Consider the following 21,404-nt stretch of genomic DNA (forward strand, 5'->3'; position numbering starts at 1 on the left):
GCATGGGTGATGAAGAAAAGAATTTCTTTCTCTGGATGTATAGATGTAATTTTAGGGTTGAAGGAGTGTGTGTGTGTGTGTCTGTGTGTGTTCGGTTAGTTTACCACAATCTCACACAAAAATCATACCGTACAGCAGGGAAGAAATTCTCTGTCTTAAAAATCCACCAGTCACACCAAAAATTTGTAACTCCAGGAACACACACATACTTGGGGATGTATGCAAAGACTGTTCTCTTCTGCAACCTCATTCTCGAACGGGGCTAAGAGCTTTTCAATTGCTGTGACATTTTCAGCCAGGGAAGTAGTAGTTGTTGCAGAGCAATGTTTTACAGGCAATTACTTTATATGATCAATGGAGCAATTCCCCTTCCAGAAAGGAACCAAAGCGATCTAGTTAAATCATTAAAGAGAGAAAGAGAGTGGGAGAAAGGGTTCATCTCATTAGCAGGTGCCAGTGCTGCAGGCTCCGTGGCGGCACACAATGTCACTGGCCCTTTAAGACAATGACTGCGCTCCCTCCACCACTGCCACCCCCTCCCCTGTAGCTGTTGACAGGTCTAAACCTCCCTAGCAGCCCATTGTGGCCGCAGTAGGAGGCACCTGCAGAAAATGTGCCAAAACCAGGCAGGGAGCAAGAGCTTTTCAATAAGCTCCGCAGCTGGAGAGGAGAGGCAACACTAAACAACCAGCCTGGGCCCAGGCATGTGATGGGAAAAGGGGTCAAAAACACACCTCCTATGGGCTTTCTGAGCACTGTTCGGTTCAATTTGCTGACATCTTCTAGCTGGCTTTTCTCTATTTGCTTAATATGCTGAGGTATTTAGCTTAAAAGCACTAAATGCCTCATCATGATGAGTCGTTTTCTCTTTCCCCATTTACTGTTATTAAGGACATTTTCCAGCATTTTCACTCTCTTTCTGCCCCAAACTAAGATTGTTTTCTTTCGCTCCTCTCTCGTGAGTACTCACAGGCATTCTCCACCACACACCGCCTGCTTGATTTTACTCATCTTTAATTCAGGGATGAGTAAAGCTCTCCAAATTTAGGATCTGTGCTACCTTTGTAAAATACACACTCCTGACTGCTTTCGGCACGTGTGTGGATGCTGAATTCTTGCATTCCAAGTAGTAAACATGTATTGTGCATCTACTGTGTACCCACCAGTGTTCGCAGGGCTTCTAGAAATCCACAGATGAACAAGACATGCTTTTCCCCTTTTACTGTTTAGGACCCAGCAGAGGAAATGAACAGCTAATGTAACTGTGCGTTCTGGGAATCTGTTTTACACCCAGGTGCTTGTGTTTGTAATATCTACAGCCCTTTTCAGAATAAGCAGGAGTGGAAGGAGAGGACGGGGAGTACCCTGGGATGGGCTGGTGGTATATTGGCTCCGTCAAGTTTGCCTTGGGGAACCAGAGGACAGAGTCTCAGTGTCATCTCTCCAAGGTAAATAGAGAGAGAACCGGGCCTGGTTCCTCAGTTTTGGCAGCTCTTGTCTCTCCACGTCTCCTGACGTGCACACAGCGCTTCCCAGTTTTTGTGATTTTCCATCTATTTTTTTCTTTCTTGATGTAGTAAGGCATTATCTCTGTCTTGCAGATGAAAACATCTGAGACTCAGGGCTAAGCACCTTGCCCAAGGCCACACAACAAGTAGGTGGTAAGTGCACAGGCCTGCCAGGGACCCAGCTCCTCTGTGCCCACCTAAATCTTTGCTTCCCTCCTGCCGGGTACTGCCTCTTCAAACTGTCAACCAGCACGAGTACGCGACTTAAGAGCGACATGGAAACAAAGCGACATTTTCACAGTGCAACTCTTTCCCCCCTCCTACAGATGGAGAGTGTTGGCGTGTACGGATTCTGTGGGTGTAAAGCAAAGAACAAAATGAAGTGTGATTCAAGGTGGGAAATAGCCGCTTCAGGTAGGAAATGAACTAATGTGTGTAAGTATCAAACTGGCCTCTGAAATAACTACCCCAGACCTCATTCCTCTCGAGAGGGACTAGGTACGTTTAAAACTGGGACGTTGAAACTTCTGCACATGTAAGATGTTTACCAAACCACTGCTGCAAAACCTGCTTGTTCAGAACACCGGGAAGTGGGAAGAGGTTTGAGAGAATTTCAGAGGCACCCTTGAGTCAGAAAACAAATTCGTTTCCCACCTATCCAAAGCCTAGAATCGTCACTGGCCACACTCACACGCACAGATCATGCACCTAGCATCCGTCTAGCCTGCCGGCCTCCTGCTATCTTCCTGCCCTGCTCTGGTGGCCCTGGGAGATTGGCTCTGTGAGGGCCCATACAAAGGCAGGAAGAGATGGCCTCTCGCTCTTCTGGGCTTGTTTTTGCCTTAACATGTCTCTCCTCTCAGAGGACTGGTCCTCTTCCTCCTTCTTCTTCGGTGCCTCCCTCCAATTCTGGAGAAAACAAGTGGACTATTCATGTAAAAAGAGAAAGACTGAGAAAGGGAGGGGGAGATGCCACCGACAAACTCCATTGAAAGCCACTGGCTGTTCATTTACATTCACACTTTTAAAACATGTTAACTAATGATGTTAAATGGTTTGCCAAAGGTCCTGGCAGGTCAGTTGTAGAAGTGTCATTTCTGCCTAATTAGGGCTCTTGTGGCTGCCTGGGGCCTCCCAGTGCAACCGGTGACAAGCCGAGAACTGACAGCTTCAATTGCAGCCAATAGGAAGGTTGGGCTGGTCATGTTTTCCAACTCAGCCAGGTGTTTGCTGAATGGGGGAGGGGCCTGGCGAGATCTGAGCGCTTCTATGATCCTTTTTCTTTTACTGCGGCCTCCCAAGTCCTTCCCCTTTGCCTGTCTTGTCTTGTGTCAAGGTCAAGAATGGGCTTCGCTAAATCAGCAATTTGGGTTATCTCTGGGAGGCCATTAGCAATCCCCAGCCCAGACGTTTCAAGTGGTCTCAGACTCCAGATGCTAGACTTTTTTTCCTCCATAAAAATCAGAGTAGGAAAAGAAAGGGAATGCTTTAGGTGAAAAACAACAGTAAGAACAAAACAAAACAAAACAAAACAAAAATGAACAAAAATGCAGAAAACTACGTAGTCCTGAAAGTGTTACACTTCTGAAGATATAATAATAAAATTGCTTAAGGAGAAAACCATGAAAGCATCCCGATCAATGCTTTAAATATTGGAAAGAATAAAAGACTGTAGTGAAAACAAATTCTGTAGTATTCAGTGGGATCGACAGTACCTGTCACATAGTAGGTCCTCAATAAATAAATTTATTGATCTGAATTGGTTTTTCAGGAGAAAAATTATTGTCTGAGAAACAAAGAGTGATTGGTTGAGATTTTGCTCTTTTTCATGCTTGCCTTAACTCTTTCTATCATGTTCTTTGAGCTTCTCTGTTGACCATAAAATGCTTGCTAAATTGTAGTTCCACGTTATGGGTTGACATGATTATCTTGTTGTTTTGTTTTGTTTTGTTTTTAACGACTTAAGCAAAATACCATTAATTCTCAGCTCCCCCAGACTGCAGCAGCTACCACACAAAGAAGCAGTCCTATGGCAATGACATCTGTGTCCAGGATTTGGATCTGACGAACTGGCAGTTCCTGCAGGGATGACGGTACTCCCTAGTTGTGTCTGAATTGGACGCACCAGCACTTGAGCACACACAAACGCACGTGAACAGATGGAACGTGTTATGGGCCTGTTAGCCAAGGAATGACAGAATTAATCCATGGGCATTTGCGGCCAATGTTGTGTTAAACTAAAGGGAAAAAGTGAACAGGGAAAAGCCATGTTTGTTTTATGAAAATCTCAGACCCAATCCTTAGGTGTGGAAATAAGGGGTGTCTAAAACCTCACTTTAGTTCTGGAAATGAGGGGTGTCTAAAACAAAGGGCATCTGAAACTTTGGTTTTTCAGCTTCCTTTCCGTGACCTCTTTCCCACCCGCTGCCTCTGTTTTCTCTAATATGGAACAGTGAAAATGGGGGCCAGCAAAACAGATTGTTGATGCCTGTTGATTTTATCAAAGGAAGGTTAGATTAAGTAAGACGGCGTAAATGAGCACACCTAGGACAATACCTGGCATATATCAGGTGGCCAGTGGCAGTGAATTCTCTCCCTGCTGTCTTGAGTTCTCGAAGGTTGGAGTCCATGCATGCCAAACTATTTTTTCGGCCTGATAGCGGGTGAGCTACTGAGTGAAGACAGAGACTGGACACTTATTCAGCTCTGAATCTTCAGCACCTTGCATGGAAGGTGCACAGGACATATTTGAAAAAGAATTAATAGAATTGACCAATAGGCTGACCTCCTGAATGGTGAATGAGCAAATTGATCTAGAGGTATTCAAAACTGTTTAGTTGACTGTCCTAAACTTTCTCAGACCTCTTCTGCCACTGACTTCCCTGAAAAGACCCTTTGCAGCTGGGCGCGGTGGCTCACGCCTGTAATCCCAGCACTTTGGGAGGCTGAGGTGGGCGGATCACGAGGTCAAGAGATCGAGACCATCCTGGCCAACATGGTGAAACCCCCTCTGTACTAAAAATACAAAGATTAGCTGGGTGTGGTGGCACATGCCTGTAGTCCCAGCTAGTCGGGAGGCTGAGGCAGGAGAATTGCTTGAACTGGGGAGGTGGAGGTTGTGGTGAACCAAGATCGTGTCACTGCACTCCAGCCTAGCAACCGAGCGAGACTCTGTCTCAAAAAAAAAAAAAAAAAAAACCCTTTGCATTTTTGTCCTATCCTGTTTTGTCTGTCCCTTTCAGACCGTATCACACGTTCTTTTTCCTCTTTGGTGACCTCCTTTGTCTTTCTTGCTACTCCTGTACACTGTTGTTTACTCACACTGATTTTATTCTGAGCTCTCATTTCTCTTCTATTTCCGGTTCTGACGCCTGTCTTGTCCATGCCTCCCACACTCACCGTCGACTCGGAGGCCTGATCCGCACAGCTGCGATGGATGTTTGAGCACTTTGAGGGTGAACTGTTGTCATGCGGCCTTTTTGAGTGCTAAAAAGTGACCACTTAAGATTTTCCTTGCGGTTCGTAAGATGAGTATTTTTAAATCATTCTGGAGGAGATTAGTGGTAAAGAAAACCTTCCTCAGCAACTAAATCATTTTGGAAAAATAAGCCAATTAGTCGATAAAACAGAAAACCTTTTGAAGACTTGTGAACAGAGGAAAGGACACGTGAATTACAGGTTTTCTATTTTGTGGCATTGATGTACTCCAGTAGTATTCGTGATAGCTGATTATCGCGATGGTGACCCTGGAAAGGTGAAATTATGTTCAGTTGAATATAGCCTAACCCTTCTCAAAGGATAATTTGATTTTGTTACTCCATTGTTAAGGGCTTTTTGGTGGCCTTTCGAGATCTGGCTCTGGCTTCTCTTTGACCTTGAACCCTCACTCTGGTTGTGCTGATCTGCTGACCGTCCTCCGGACATGGTAGGGTGTTTCAGGCCACAGGGCCTTTGAATAAACCTTTCTTATCCTTGGAATGAATGCCTCTTCTTCCTTTTGTTCCCCTGCCAAACACATGCTATTAGGAAAGATTCAACTCCATGTCACCACCTCCACAAACTTCTCCTGACACCTCCCAAGTTAGAGTGACCTTTTTCTCTTGTGTGCCTCCCACTGTCGAACTTGATGTTCCTGTCAATAACAACAATGCTGCTAACAATGATGGTTTCCTTTCATTGAGTGCCTTTTGGTTCCAGTAAGTGTAATTGCTTTCACTTGTTAAATCATTTAAGTCCTGCCACCCTATGAAGAGGCCATTATTATAGATACAGTCGTGCATTGCTTAATGACAGGGATATGTTCTGAGAAATTCATTATTAAACAATTTCATCATTGTGTGAACATCATAGAGCGTACTTCCACAAACCTAGATGGTATAGCCTACCACACACCTAAGCTATTATATGCGGGATAGCCTGCTGCTTCTAAGCTACAGACCTGTACAGCATGTTACTATACTGAAGCTGTAGGCAGTTGTAACACAGTGGCAAGTACTTGTATATCTAAACATAGAAAACGTACAGTAAAGATACAATATTATAATCTTATGGGACCACAGTCATATATGTGGTCTGTCGTTGACCAAAATGTCATCGTGCAGTGCATGACTGTATTTATTTTACCAATAAGGACCCTGCAGCTCAAGTGGCACGTTGGATGTCATACAGTTTCAAAGTGGTGAAGCTGGGTCCTGAACCCAGCCAGCATGACTCAACCCACATTATTGGCCGCCATGAATACAGAACCACCAAACCAACTACCTTCCATTATAAATAGCCACCATGGTGATAGGAGGGGCATTTCAGTTTTCAGTGTGTCTTCTCTAGATGGTGAGCTCCTTGAGGTTGGTGACACTCATAACTTTGTGTTCTAGTGCTTATCCTTGGGCCAGCACATGGCAGAGACTCTTGAAGTGCTGACTGGGTTTAATAAGATGGAATTGAATTGTACTGTAGTATATATGAATATATATGTATATATGCACATATCCTCTCCCCGGCCCTCTTGCTCTTTATGTATATGCATATACTTATATACATGTTTAATAGATTTTTATATATATTTTATATATGTACATATATGCATTTTGTTTTTGAGATAGGGTCTTGCTCTGTCCCCCATGCTGGAGTGCAGTGGTGTGATCACGGTTTACTACAGCCTTGACCTCCCGGGCTCAAGGGGTCCTCCCAGCTCAGCCTTCCAAGTAGCTAGGACTACAGGCATGCACCACCACGCCTGGCTAATTTTTGTATTTTTTGTAGAGATGGGGTTTCACCATGTTGCCTGGTTCTCAAACTCCTAGGCTCGAGTAATCCACCCACCTTCGCTCCCAAAGTGGTGGGATTACAGATGTGAGCCACCGCAACCAGCCCATATATACATATGTAATATATACATACACATATATCTATGCACACAAATTAACATAATATGTATATATGTGCATAAATTAACATTTTCTATATAAAGATGGCAAGAGAGGCAGGCAGAGAAAGAATCAGTTGCAGTCTGGAGGAATATACGTGTGTTACTTGGTTTCTCTGACTTTAAATTCTCTGTTAATCTATATTCCTGTAAAGTAGATGATAGCATGTATCTTGGCCTATATGTTTCTAAAGACAAACCTCTAAGCTCTTAAAGTTCTGCCATGGTGTGTGTCATGGTACATTTAAGTCAGAAAGCCCATTAGGGGCCGGGCGCGGTGGCTCAAGCCTGTAATCCAGCACTTTGGGAGGCCGAGACGGGCGGATCACGAGGTCAGGAGATCGAGACCATCCTGGCTAACCCGGTGAAACCCCGTCTCTACTAAAAAATACAAAAAACTAGCTGGGCGAGATGACGGGCACCTATAGTCCCAGCTACTCGGGAGGCTGAGGCAGGAGAATGGCGTAAACCCGGAAGGCAGAGCTTGCAGTGAGCCGAGATCTGGCCACTGCACTGCACTCCAGCCTGGGCGACAGAGCAAGACTCCGTCTCAAAAAAAAAAAAAAAAAAAAAAAAAGCCCATTAGAGGAGGAGGATGCCTGGCTAGAATAGCTAGAATAGTGTTCTTGAGTTTTTCCATGTGTGTTGTCTCAGGTAGGAAGATGACAAGTCCTATTTTGTTCTTGTGTGATTCCTCATCATTCAGTCCCTGCAGGCTGAGCTTGTTAATGGTGGTGAACATGAGTTTTGTTCTTTGCCAGGAGCGCCCACCAGTGCCCATAACGCCCTCCCGGAATGTGCTGGGCAGTGTGTTTAGAGTAAGACTGACTAATGACCCTACACTGAGAATGGCCTCAGCACAAACCCAAAAGGCTCTGCTAGGGCTCAGAGGCAGCCACGAGATTTGGAGAGCTGGATGACGGTTCACTAAGAGAATTCAAGCTGTCAGTCCTCCTGCGTACCCTTTGGATTCTATTCTGATGCTGTTGTTTGTAGAGGGAAAAAGTTCATGTGTCGTTTATATACAAGTGCCCATTTGACATTGAGTGAGTGACATTTATTTTGCCCTATATGAACATAAAATCTGTTTTAAAATCAGATTCTAGAACTTTAAAAGGGTTCTTTTTTTTTTTTTTTTTTTTGAGACTGAGTCTGGCTCTGTCGCCCAGGCTGGAGTGCGGTGGCCGGATCTCAGCTCACTGCAAGCTCCGCCTCCCGGGTTCACGCCATTCTCCTGCCTCAGCCTCCCGAGTAGCTGGGACCACAGGCGCCCGCCACTTCGCCCGGCTAGTTTTTTGTATTTTTTAGTAGAGACGGGGTTTCACCGTGTTAGCCAGGATGGTCTCGATCTCCTGACCTCGTGATCCGCCCGTCTCGGCCTCCCAAAGTGCTGGGATTACAGGCTTGAGCCACCGTGCCCGGCCAAAAGGGTTCTTATATATTTTTCTGAAGTAACTCAGTGACCGTAGGTGAGCCCGCCCCACCTGGCCTGGTGGGTGACCCTTTTCCTGCCCCCTCACCGGTTCTGCTCCTTGCTCCTCTCTCTGCGCCTTGGCTCCCCTTCCCGGAACCCTTCCTCTTGGCCTTGCCAAATCCTGCCCATCCTTTGAGAACCTCTTATGCCCATGGCTGTCTTACCCCTTCCTGCTTTGCTGTGGTATCCGTTGGTCTGTTCTCGTGCTGCTAATAAAGGCATACAGGAGACTGGGTAATTTATAAAGGAAAGAGGTTTAAGGGACTCACAGTTCCACATGGCTGGGGAGGCCTTACAATCATGGTGGAAGATGAAGGAAGAGCAAAGGGACTTTTTACATGGCGGCAGGAAAGAGAGCTTGTGCGGGGGAACTCCCATTTATAAAACCATCATATCTCATGAGACTTACTCACTACCATGGGAACAGTATGGGGGAACCACCCCCATGATTCAATTATCTCTACCTGGCCCCGCCCTTGACACGTGGGGATTATTACAATTCAAGGTGAGATTTGGGGACACAGATTTGGGCTGTGGGGACACAGCCAGTCGATACCTGGCATATGCAATCTGATCACCCCTTCCAAACTTCTCTCTTAAAAATGCAACACTCTGACAGCATGTGGAGGCTTGGATGGAAACATGGTAAAAATTAAGATGTTGTTTCTCACACTTTCGCACCAAAGTGATACAAATCCCAGAGCTGAGGCAACTAGTGTTTCTGCCAGAATGGGATGTCGTTGACATTTTCTGTTGTTTTTAAATATTTGCAACTATTTATTGTTCTTCCGTAAAAACCAGAATTTGTGGTTGTGTATATAAAAGTAATGTTCTAAAGTGTGCCTTTGTGTGTCCTTGATGCAGGACCGGCTCGGACTTGTGACCTGTGCAGTCACACAAGGCCCTGCATGTGGTTTAATGCTTCACTGTCACCATCTTGAAATTCTTAATACCTTGAACAAGGGGTCCTGTATTTTTGTTTTATGCTGGGCCCAGCAAATTACATAGGTGATCCTGCCTTTGGGGTTCTGCAAGGCCCCTAACCGTGAAGCATGCATCGAGCTACAGCTTTAAATCTTAACATGACTTCGTCTGTTATGACCCACCCAGGACAGTGTAGGAAGCTGGGTGCCCTTTAAAAAAGGAGTCTGGGCTGAAGGAGATGGAGAGGTAGGAAGGGTTGTGGGTCCTGAATGCCAGCTTTGCCAGGGCCATGCCTCGCAGCCATGTCCTTACTGCCTGTCTACCACAGGCCAGGAGGTGAACAGTCATTCTGTAATTCACATGCAGTAACACTCTTTGAGAGTTCTGTTTTTCACCTGGAACTGCCAAGTCATTTGGTGAAGATTTCCTGCTTGTTTGAAGTCCGCAGAGAAAAACCGCTAATGAAACATACCACATTTGGAAATGAACTTTTTAAAGTATGTATCCGTAAGTTCTTATTCCAGCTCTTCCTTTTATTTTATAAATGCCTGTCTTATTTCAAAAGGGACTTTCAGGCATAGGTATAACAACATAATAAGAACAATACATTTGAGAAACAGGACTGAAAAGAAACTAGGGCAAAGTCAGGGGTCAGGTTGGATCACAAATGCATACCACAAGGTCTTACTGAATTTTAATTTGCAAATGCCTATAAGCTTCCCAGCAGCAGAACGAAGGAACACAATTGTTCGTATCTATATGCAGCAGAAGGGTGGGGCGGAAAGCAGCTCACAATTTGGCTTGCACCGTCCACCGCAGAGAACTGAGAGATGTCTTGGGAACATGAGTGGGGCTTTCTGGGAATCTGTTTACCTGAGGCACTAAGTCCTCTGTCCCTTGGACATCCCCAGATAGTCCAGCATGAAGCTTTATTTGGAGAAGAGGGGCAGTTTGGAGCACTTCATGATGTCTTGTCACCCAGTTTGTCCTACAAATGCCTTCAAACTGAGTGGGACTTGAGCAAACAACATCCAGAGCTTCACTCCTCCCCGCCACTGCGCTGGCCCTGCAGTGTTGTGAGTTGGTGGCTCCAGTGACATGGCAGTGGCGGTGAGGCCAGCGCTGGCAGTGTTGGTGACACTCATGTGGTGGTGGTGGCACCAGCACTGGCAGTGTCTGTACCAGCAGGAGAGGTAGCACCAGCACCTCCAAAGTGGATGCGGCAGCATCACAGTGGCTGCAGGGGCCAATCGGCTGCAGTCGGTGTGGAGGCAGTGGCCGGGAGTGGCCCAGCAGGGGCTCTGCCAGCAAGGGCGAGCCCTGCAGATGACTCCATGGATGACAGAAGCTTGGACACGGGAGACCTTGGAGAGCCTTATCCCAGGAGGTACTTGAGGCTCCCCCTTGAGGAAGATCTCTCCAGTGATGGGGGAAGTTGGAACCAAAGAAAGCTCCTTATGTTGTCAAGATGTCCCTTTTTTAGCCTTAGGATATTGTGACCCCTGAAGGTATTAATGATGTTCTAGAGCATTTGAAAGACAACAACCAACTAACTGGTTAAGCGCAGCTCAGTTTTTCCCTAGTGTGGGTGGCTGAGCACACATTCATTAATTCAGTGATTCATTCAGCCAACATTTGTGGAACCCCTGCTGGCTTCTGGAGTCAGATTGCTGGGATCTGAATCTGGCTTGCCACCTACTAGTCTATGACCTTGAGCAAATGACGTGATTCCTGTAACACCCAGTTTCTGGGTATGGTGTAATATGAAATGTGAATTACTGAGTATCCACCTCACTGGGTTTTAGGAGAATCAAATGCATGTCAAGTGTTTAACATGGTGCCTGGCACAGATTAAGCATCCAAGAAGTATGAGTTATGATTAAAGGCTGTGAGACGTACAAAGAGCCACGTAGTTCCCCATTCATTCAAGTATTGCTTGTCCATATGAGGAAATGCTACATAGCGCAACTCCAGAAGGCTACACGTTAACTGGGGGTATCACATGGTAGATAAATTATGGGTGATTTGATTTGATTATTTATCTGCTTTTTAGGATTTTTCCAGTGTATGTGAACTGTTTGTGAGGTTTTAAAACAGAAGGAAAAACAACCCCATTTGCCCTTCCGTTTGGTACTTCTGTGACACCCGTGTCGTCCATCAGTTCCCATGCAGGCAGGGACAGTGACACTCATGTATCTGTAGATGGCTCAGACTCTCAGAAGCTTGTTTCTTAGAGGATCTGCTTGTAGTTTCTGGCTTTTACGTTTCATTCATTCATTCATTCATTCATTCATTCATTCAAGAAATACTTATTAAGCACTTTCTATCTGCCGGGCACATTGATAAGTTCTGGTGAGTGAAAACCAATGACTCCCTTGATGGAGCTGGTAATTTATCAAGGTTCTCAGACTGTCATCCAATAATTAAATAAATATGTCACGACAGATGGAAGTGAGATGAAGGCAAGGAACGCGGTGCTATGAAGGTGGACTGCAGAGATGAAGGTGGAGGGAGGCACAGAGGCTTCCCTGGGAGGTGACGGGAAAGCTGAACTGTGAAGGTGCATAGGAGTTATTGGGTATGTATGGGGGTGGTAAATGTGCAGTCCAGACAGAGGAGTAGAGTTGACAGCCCTTCGCGTATCTGTAGGTGGCTTCTCCCCAGGAGCCTTTCTGTTGTATTCCTTCCTTCTTCAGCTTTTCTGCCTGGGATGTGGTTTCACAGCCTGTTTTCATTCTGAGATCCAGTTTGTTCGCATCCTCCTTTTTCAATAGCAATTTTATTGAGCTATAATTCACATGCCATACAATTCACTCAAAGCGTACAATTAAATGATTTTTAGTGTATCACAGAATTGTGCAACCATCACCATGATCAATGTTAGAACATTTTCATCACCCCAAAAAGAAACCCTCATACCCATTAGCAGCAGCCACTCCTCATTTCCCCCACCAATCCCAGCCCTGGGAAACCAGTAATCGCTTTTAGTCACTATAGATACACCTGTTCTGGACATTTTTTATAAATTGAATCATACAGGATGCGTTCTTTTGTAACTTCTTCTTTCATTTAGCATTATGTTTTTAAGGTTCATCCATGTTGTAGCATGTATCAGTACTTTGTTTGTTTGTTTGTTTTTGAGACAGAGTCTTGCTCTGTCACCCAGGCTGGAGTGCAGTGGCACAATCTAGGCTCACTGCAACCTCTGCCTCCCAGGTTCAAGCAATTCTCCTGCCTCAGCCTCCCAAGTAGCTGAGACTACGGGCACAAGCCACCACACCCTGGTAATTTTTTGTATTTTTAGTAGAGATGGGGTTTCACCATGTTGACCAGGCTGGTCTTGAACTCCTGAGCTCAAGTGATCCTCCCATCTAGGCCTCGCAAGGTGCTGGGATTATAGGCATGAGCCACCGCACCTGGCCACTTCATTGTTTTAAATTTACTTATGTTGTTTTTGAGACAAAGTCTCACCCTGCCACCCAGACTAGAGTCGAGTGGTGCAATCACAGCTTGCTGCAGCTTCGACCTCCTAGGCCCAAGTGATTCCCCCACCTCAGTCCCCCAGTAGCTAGGACTACAGGTGTGCACCACTACACCCAGTTAATTTTTTTATTTCTTGTAGAGATGGGGTTTTGCCATGTTGCCTAGGCTGATCTCACACTCCTAGGCTCAAATGATCTGCCTGCCTCGGCCTTCCAAAGTGCTGGGATTGGCCGGGCGCGGTGGCTTACGCCTGTAATCCCAGCACTTTGGGAGGCTGAGGCAGGCAGATCACAAGGTCAGGAGATCAAGACCATCCTGGCCAACATGGTGAAACCCCATCTCTACTAAAAATACAAAAATTAGCCAGGTGTGGTGGCACACGTCTTTAGTTCCAGCTACTCAGGAGGCTGAGGCAGGAGAATTGCTTGAACCGGGAGGCGGAGGCTGCAGTGAGCTGAGATCGTGCCACTGCACTCCACCTTGGGCAACAGAGCAAGACTCCATCTCAAAAAAACAAAAACAAACAAAAAAACACAAAGTGCTGGGATTACAGGTGTGAGCCACTGCGCCAGGCCAGTCCTTCACTTTTTATTGCTGGATAATGATAATATTCCATTGTATGGATAGATCATAGTTTGTTTGTCCATTAGTCAGTTGATGGATGTTTGGGTTGTTTTCATTTTGGGGCTATTATGAATAAGGTTGATATGGACCAGTTTGTGTGTGAGCATATTTTTTTTTGCTTTTCTTGTGTATATCTTAGGAGTGGAATTGCTAGGGCATATGGTAACTCTAACCTTTCGAGGAACTGCTAAACTGTTTTCCACAGTGGGTATGCATTTTGTATTCTTACCAACGGTGTATGAGGGTTCTTATTTCTCCACATCATTTCCAACACTTTGCATTTTCTGTCTTTTTTATTATAGTCATCCTTGTGGGTGTGAAGTGGTATTTCATTGTGTTTTGATTGGCATTTCACTGATACCTTATGATGCTGACACCTTTCAATATACTTACTGGACATTTGTATATCTTCTTTGTAGGTATATCTGTTCAGGTTCTTTGTCCATTTTTAAATTGGGTTATATCTTGTTATTGATTTGTAAGAGTTATTTTATTTTAGATACAACTCCCTTATCAGATATATTATTTGCAAATATTTTTTTCCCATTCTGTGTGTTGATGATGTCCTTCAAAGCATGAAGGTTTTTAATTTTTATTAAGTCCAGTTTATCCATATTTTTCTTGTTACATGTGGTTTTGGTGGCATATCTAAGAAGCCATTGCTAACATAAGGCCACGAAGACTTGTATCTGTATTTCTTCTTTCCTCTCGTAAGAGTTTTATGGTTTTACCTCTTACATTTTGGCTTTTTGTCCATTTAGAATTGATTTTTGTATATGGTGTGATGTAAGGGTTCAACTTCATTGTTTTACATGATATCCAGTTGTCCCAGCACCATTTAGTGAAAAGACTATTCTTTCCCCACTACATTGTCTTCATCCCCTTGTCAAAAAGCAATTGACTATACATGTGAGAGTTTATTTCTGGACCCTGAAATTCTGTTCCATTGATCTGTCTGTCTATCCCTATACAAATACCACACTATCTTGATCACTATGGTTTTGTGGTGAGTTTTGAAATCAGAAAGTGTGAATCCTCCAACTTTGTTCTTCTTTTTCAAAATTGTTTTGTTTATTCTGTGTCCCTTGCATTTCTATGTGAATGTAGGGACCGTGTTGAGACTGTAGATCAATTTGGGGGGTATTGCCATTTTAACAGTATTAAAAATCTTCTCATCCATGAACATGGATTACGTATGTCTTCTTTAATGTCTTTCGACAGTGTTTTGTAGTTTTCAGAGAATAAATTTTTCACTGCTTTTGTTAAATGCATTCCTAAATATTTTATTCTTGTGATGCTATTGTAAAGGGAATTGTTTTCTTAATTTTACTTTTGGATTGTTCATTTCACATCCCTTTTAAAACGTGGTCCCTGGAACCATCAGACTAACACTGAACAGAGTGGGATGTTCACTTCAAACTTGTGGATATGATTCTGTACTATAACCTCAGACAAAGTTAAGCTTTTTGTGGAAGAGGTGAGTTGGGGTTGGGTGGTTGGCACACTTAACAGCGCACCATTGACTCATGTCAACAAAACTCCTCACACCTTTTTAAGTCTTCTGCTGCTAGGCCATGCCTTCCTTATTCTATACCTGGGCAAGTAGCTCTTGGGTGCCAAAAATAGCACCGTACCCTTTCCATTGCATATTCTTGGATCCAGGCCATTTCTTCTAGTCTAGGAGTGAGAGTGATTTGGATGCTGATTCTGACCCTGGGTCATGACGTCTTTGTTACCAGCCTATTCACGAATGCAATAAAGATGGCCTCTTTATTTTCATTCAAGCCAGTGATAAAAATGTCCAATGGGACCTTGCAAAGGATAGAGGCTTGAAGTCCTGAATTCAGAACCTCTCTCTGGGAACATTAAATTGTAGCCTCTGAAGAACAGTATCCAACGAGTCCCCAAGCCATCCAATGGTCCACACACCAAATTCATATCAACCCCATTGAACTTATCAGATGCCCTACTGAATTCATAAACTCTTGATCTCCCTCATTTCTACTGGTTTCTTAATCCTATCAAGGAAGGAAACAAGATTCATTTGAAAGAGTATTTTATCTGTGAACCCACAGTGGGTCCTGGTGGTTCCTGCTTTCTGTATGTTCATAAACCACAAATCCCCTCTAACAAGCCATTGCTGAATTGTTTTCATTAGCCAGTTGTTCTCGTATCGTAAGAGAATTAACCTCAGATGGAGAAGCTGAGGATCACCGAAGGGAAGGTCAGACATAAGACTGGTAAGTGTGAAGGGAAGACTAGAACCCAAAGCTTATCGTGGTGTGTCTTGTGCTTCCTCCACTGGTAATGGAGAGAGACAGTTCCCATATGGACACTTGAGCAAGTGTGGATGTGGGAAGAAACTCAGTTATCCACGTCCCATGTCCTCAGATAAACCCAAGTGTACTACTTACTTTACACAAAGTGAAATACTACTGCTCTATACAAAGTGATATAAGTGCCTTAGTGAACACCAGAAGACAGGCACAGCACACAAAGGTGTCTTTTAAATCACATTTGTGATTTTATATTACCTCATTTAATTCGGATTCCTCTTGGGCCTGGATTATCTGGATTGCATTAATTCAACAAGCACCTACTCATGTTTTTTCAGGCCCCATGGCAGACTCTGATTCTGAGCTGTAAAGGGCATAGTCCCTACACTGTGGGAGCTCCCTGTCCGACAGGGAAGGTTGACAGGTGAGTCCAGCACTGTGATGCCCTTGGTGGGTGCTGTGATAGATGGTGACTTGCTGTGCCATCCCGTGAGGTCCAGGCTTTCCTCTCATGCAGTCAGGATGGCAAGTGACACAGGTAGATCAGCGTGGAACCATAAACCAGTTAACAGATAATGATTTCACGTCTATCATGTGCTGAGCATGGTTCTGCACATCATTATGCAGCAATGGATAAAAGTACAAATCCCTGCCCTCATGGGGCTTCCATTCTAGTGTATGTATGTGTGTACACGTGCAAATCTGAACAAATACGTTAAATGCTAAGTGGTATAGAGAAAAAATAAAGCTGGATGGGGAATAAAGAATGATGGGCTGGAAATGAGGTTAGCATTTAAAATAGGGGTTCTGGGGAGGCCTCCTGAGAAGGTGGCAACTGAGCAGCAGCCTGAGGAAGGTGGCTGATCAAGCCATGTGGCTGTCCGATGGAGGAGCGTCCCAGGCCGAAGGAAGGGCTGTGCTAAGGTCCTGAGGGAGGAGGTGCCTTGTGTGTTAGAGGCCCAGCAAGGAGGCCACTTAGCTGGGAGATGAGGCCACATAGGGCCTTATAGACCCTGGCAAGGACTCCAGCTTCTCCTCTGAGGTGGGAAGCCAGGGTCTTGAGAGGGTCTTGAGAGGGAGAGTGACGTGATCTTACATTCTTTACTTATATTTTTGAAAGATCCCAAAGGTTATGTTGGGAATAGACTTTGGTAGGAAGTGGGGTGGCGAGAGGAGAGGAAGCGATTATGAAGATGTGGATGGAGATGGAACAGATGTGAATTTAGAGGAGGGGGTGGAGGGGTGAGAAGCAGACAGATTTTGCAGGGGTGCAGGGGGAGGCCATAGGATTTCTGGGGACTGGATATGGTTGTGAAAAAGAGAGGAGTAAGGATGATGCTGGCATTTTGAAGGGTGGAGTCATCAATATGACATGCCGGCAACTGGAGGAGGAGGAGCGTGTTTGGGGTGGGACCTGCTGATTTGGAGATCAGGTGTTTGTTTGGGGGTTTGTTTATTAGAGTTACCTGTTAGACTGCGAGTGGAGATACGGTGAGCTCAGACCGGAAATGTCAGCGTGGACTCATTAGCATATAGATGGTACTGAACACCAAGAAAGCTGAAGAGATTCCCCAAGGGAAGAGTGTAGAGGGGAATGAGGGATCTGAGGACTAAAGCCTGGAGCATTGTCACATTTAGAGCCACAGCGATGAGGTGCAACCAGTGAAAAAGTCTGAGATGCTATGCTGGGAATGAATAAGACAAGCAGGAGGATGTGGTATCCTAGAAGGCAAATGAAGAGGAGAGGGTGGTGACTGGCCACGTCTGATGAGGGCTGAGAACTGATGCAAAGTCATGGCCATGTGAGCATTCCATTGGTGGAAACAGCAGGCAGGTAACACTTGGCTTCCACAGGGTCAGTGTAACCGCATCCCTGCCAGGTGATCACAGTGACTGTCTCCTGCACAGATCTTGAACTCCACGCCTGTCCTACCACCCTATCATGGTCCCTAAAAATGGCAAAATTAATCTCTTTCCCTTTGGTACTCTCACATCAACAAGTATGTTGCTGCTCAAGAAGTTTGTCAAAGTACAGAAACTGTATTGTTCGTCTCTTATTTTTCCTTGATTTTTAATTTTTTAAAATATTTTGCTGATCAAGTCCTATTTGTCTAATTCTAATGGTACTGACTCAGTACAACCCATTTTTACCAACTAAAAACACATAAATTGGCCGGGCACAGTGGCTCACGCTGGTAATCCCAGCACTTTGGGAGGCCAGGTGGGCAAATCGCTTGAGCCTAGGAGTTTGAGATCAGCCTGGGCAACATGGTGAAACCCCATCTCTACAAAAAGTACAAAAATTAGTCAGTCATGGTGGCATGTGCCTGTAGTCCCAGCTATTCAGGAGGCTGAGATGGGAGGATTGCTTGAGCCCAGGAAGTTGAGGCTGCAGTAAGCCGAGTTTATGCCACTGCAGTCCAGCCTGGGCAGCCCTGTCTCAAAAAACAAACAAAAACTAAAAAAATCCTATAAGTTGTTTACAAACATGTACAGCTACATACAGATTCCTTTATGAGGTGCATTTCCAGTATACATATCATACAGTAATATGATTTTCCCATGTTGCCATTGTTCTCTGAATCAGTCTTAACCCACCTATCATAGCCTGTTCAGGCTGCTGCAGCAAAATACTTTAGGCTGAGTAATTTACAAACAACAGATATTTATTGCTGACAGTTCTGGAGGCTGGGAAGTCCAAAATCAAGACACCAACTGATTTGGTGTCTGGTGAGGGCTCATTCCTCATAGGTGTTGCCTTCTGTGTGTCCTCACGTGAACAAACTCTGTCAGCTCTCTTTTATAAGGACGTTAATCCCGTTCACAAAGACTCCACCCTCATGACTCAGTCACCTCTCAAAGGCCCTACCTCTTAATACAAGCACATTGGGAATTAGATTTCAACATAAGAATTTTGCAGGGACACAAATACTCAGACCAGGGAACCCTCCTATGTAAAGTGCAAGGGGAATTGTCCGTTCTGCCCTGTCTGTTGTGGGTAGGGGTCGGGGGACCCAGGGAATCTAAGAAGTGGAGCCATGTAGATCAGAGGGGTGCAAGGGCTCCTCAGGTGAATGATGGGCATTTGGGGCAGAAAGGAAGGCAAAGGCCGAATCTCAGAACTGGGAAAATGCAGGTGATTTTGGGACCAGTGAATAAGCAGGGTGTCATGGGACGCAGGGCTTGGGGTTGCTGCTTGTGAACAAGAGGAAAAGTCAAGGGTTTCCCTTGTGGAGCATCTGTCTTAGGGAGAATGGGACCAATGGAGACAGACACATGGGAACATCAGAGAGGCCCAGAGAGACAGGAATCCAGTGAGAGAGAGTGGCAGGGGCTGCAAAGGGTTAACAGAGCAGGTCAAAGGTACAAGCCTGGAAGCAGGAAGGGTGCCCTTAGGTGCGATGATTGCTCCTGGAGACACACTGGGATGTGTTGGGGGTAAATCTCTCACCATTTGACATCGGTTATTTTCCTTTTATTTAAAATTCTTACCAAGACAGATTTTGATTTTTATACTCACTAATGGAACAGAACTGTGATTTAGGGATCACATACTCCTATGTCCCTTGTTCTAACATATCTCTGACAGTTACATTTTTCCCTCTGGGGCATCAGACCACTGTGTCAGTGTGTTGTGGGGACGTGCTGTGGTCTTTGCTTTGGTGGGGACAGCACATAGAGATGTAACTGTATCCCCCTTCCATACATCACTGCCATTACGGTTTGCATGAAGCAGCTGAGCAGAGCAGGGAAAAGAACCAGTGGGTGACCCAGGACACTACTACAGGGTAGACTTGACTGTGGGGCAGGCCCAGAGTCTATCTCGCTGGGCTGGGGCACAATCCTACAGGGACCAAGAGAGACAATCTGTGATGTAACTGCATCCCCCTTCCATGCATCACTGCCATTATGGCTGGCATCAAGCAACTCAGCAGAGCAGGGAAGAGAACCAGTGGGTGACCTGGGACACCACTAGGTCTGGCTGTGGGGCAGGCCCAAAGTCTACCTTGCTGGGTTGGGGCACAATCTTACAGGGGCCAAGGGAGACAACCTACCAAGGCTCGTAGGTCCCTGATTGTGACAGAGCTCATATGCCAGGTTGAGGAGTTGAGACTTGATTCTGTAACTCAGGGAGAACCATCCAAGTTCTCAAGGAGAGGGTAAGGTGGTCAGGTGTCTTCCTGTTTCGAGAGACCCCTACTGGCAATGTGTGGCCAGGAAAAGGTGGGAGGCAGGGAGGCCAGACAGGAGGCTGATGTAGTCGCCCAGGTGAGACACGATCACTCCTAACCCAGGTCAGAGACCCTGGAGAGGAAGAGGAAGCTGGAGGGGAGAGCGTCATTGTAAGGTCAGGCAACAGGAATCTGCGCCTCATTGGAGGTGGCGTATGATCCAGGATGTCTGCCAGGTGTCTGACCGGGGCATCCGAACTGCTGTGGCTGCTCTCGGTGTCCAGACAGAAAGCAGTGAGATGGTCTTGCATCATCTTCATGTTTGCAGATTATCTTGACTGACCCACATTCTTCATGTTTGCAGATTATCTTGACTGACCCACATTCTTTAAGCAGAGAGGTTTTTTTGGGGAGTTGGGGGTGACGAGCCTGAAATATTTTAACAATGGCAGTGATTCTCCGCTTCTCTTCATTCTGTTGGCAGCCTGACACCCATCGCTAGGGTTGTGGAGCGCAGAGAAATCTTAAATAGAGGATCATTATGTGTAGGTGTGAATATGCCATGTCCCCCCCCACCCCCCACTGGATTTCCTCTGCCAGAGCCTTGAACAGAGTGAATAGAAGACCAGCTTGTCCCTGAACTTGACGGCATCAGGAGTAGCTCCACTAAGGTCACCGCAGAAGGCTGTGCCAGGGGTTAGTGCCCAGCACAGAAGCCGGCACCTTGTTCCCTATTGTTTCCGGACTGCCATTGTTTTAATTAAGCTGACTTTGTAGCCAGGGTTCATTCACTACAGACAAAGCCTCTGTTAGACAAAATTAGATCTCAGAAGCTTCTAGAGAGCGAGGGTGGTGGAATCACAAGCTACAGGCGGTAGAAGTTTCGATTCTAAATCCCCAGGGGAAAAACAGCAAATGGGTTTCTCCTTTTGTTAATTGTAAAAAAGTAATAATTAAATATGAAGTAAATCTGTATGGTGGGGTGGGGGTAAGGGGTATAGGTTGCAAGAATGATTCATTCTTTCTGCCTAAGAAATACAGCTTAGAGTTAATCCAGATGATTCTGGCAAACTGTAGATTTCATGTTTCCACATTTGACAGCATAGTTGATAAATAAGAAGGAAGAATGATTTGAAACGTGATGTCATGCCTGGAGCTGCTGATTGTTTTAACACAGCTCAAGGATTGATTTCCCCACCAGAAAAATAAACTTAGCCCCAATCCAACCCTGAGCAAAGGTGTTGTTGGAAGCGTTTTGTAACCCAGAGCATAAAAAGTAATCTTTTAAACCAGAAACTGGCGAGGGCTCCAGGCAATTTTACCCTCTGGTATTTCTCATTAGGAAGACTTTTGTCACCCTTAAAAGAAGGAAAAACCCCATTTAAAAAAATCATGAGTGGCAGATTTTCAGGGAGACTGTGCAGCTGCAACTACCGGAATTGGATGTCGGGTCTGTTTGACACGAGCAGGACGGTGCCGGTTAAGCTTTCAGGAGCTGTGTGTCTCGCCAGCTTTGGG

The 21,404-nt window shown here is 45.3% G+C and overlaps 1 protein-coding gene across 5 annotated transcripts in view; it reads left to right on the forward strand.

Moving 5' to 3' along the window:
* Positions 1 to 21,404, forward strand: part of HSPA12A (heat shock protein family A (Hsp70) member 12A) — a 182,466-nt gene that overhangs the window by 13,116 nt on the left and 147,946 nt on the right. For 2 of the 5 annotated variants that reach the window (XM_031652045.1, XM_017944363.3), the window contains exons 2-3: positions 1,602 to 1,661; positions 1,835 to 1,922. In XM_031652045.1, coding sequence (XP_031507905.1) covers positions 1,835 to 1,922 — 88 coding nt within the window. In that variant the 5' untranslated portion in view covers positions 1,602 to 1,661. Of the gene's footprint in view, positions 1 to 1,601; positions 1,662 to 1,687; positions 1,923 to 21,404 lie in introns of those variants that run through there. The other 3 variants (XM_017944364.3, XM_021943725.2, XM_031652044.1) reach the window with 2 other exon arrangements.

The sequence above is a fragment of the Papio anubis genome, chromosome 11, assembly GCF_008728515.1.
Source record: "Papio anubis isolate 15944 chromosome 11, Panubis1.0, whole genome shotgun sequence".
NCBI classification, from domain to species: domain Eukaryota; kingdom Metazoa; phylum Chordata; class Mammalia; order Primates; family Cercopithecidae; genus Papio; species Papio anubis.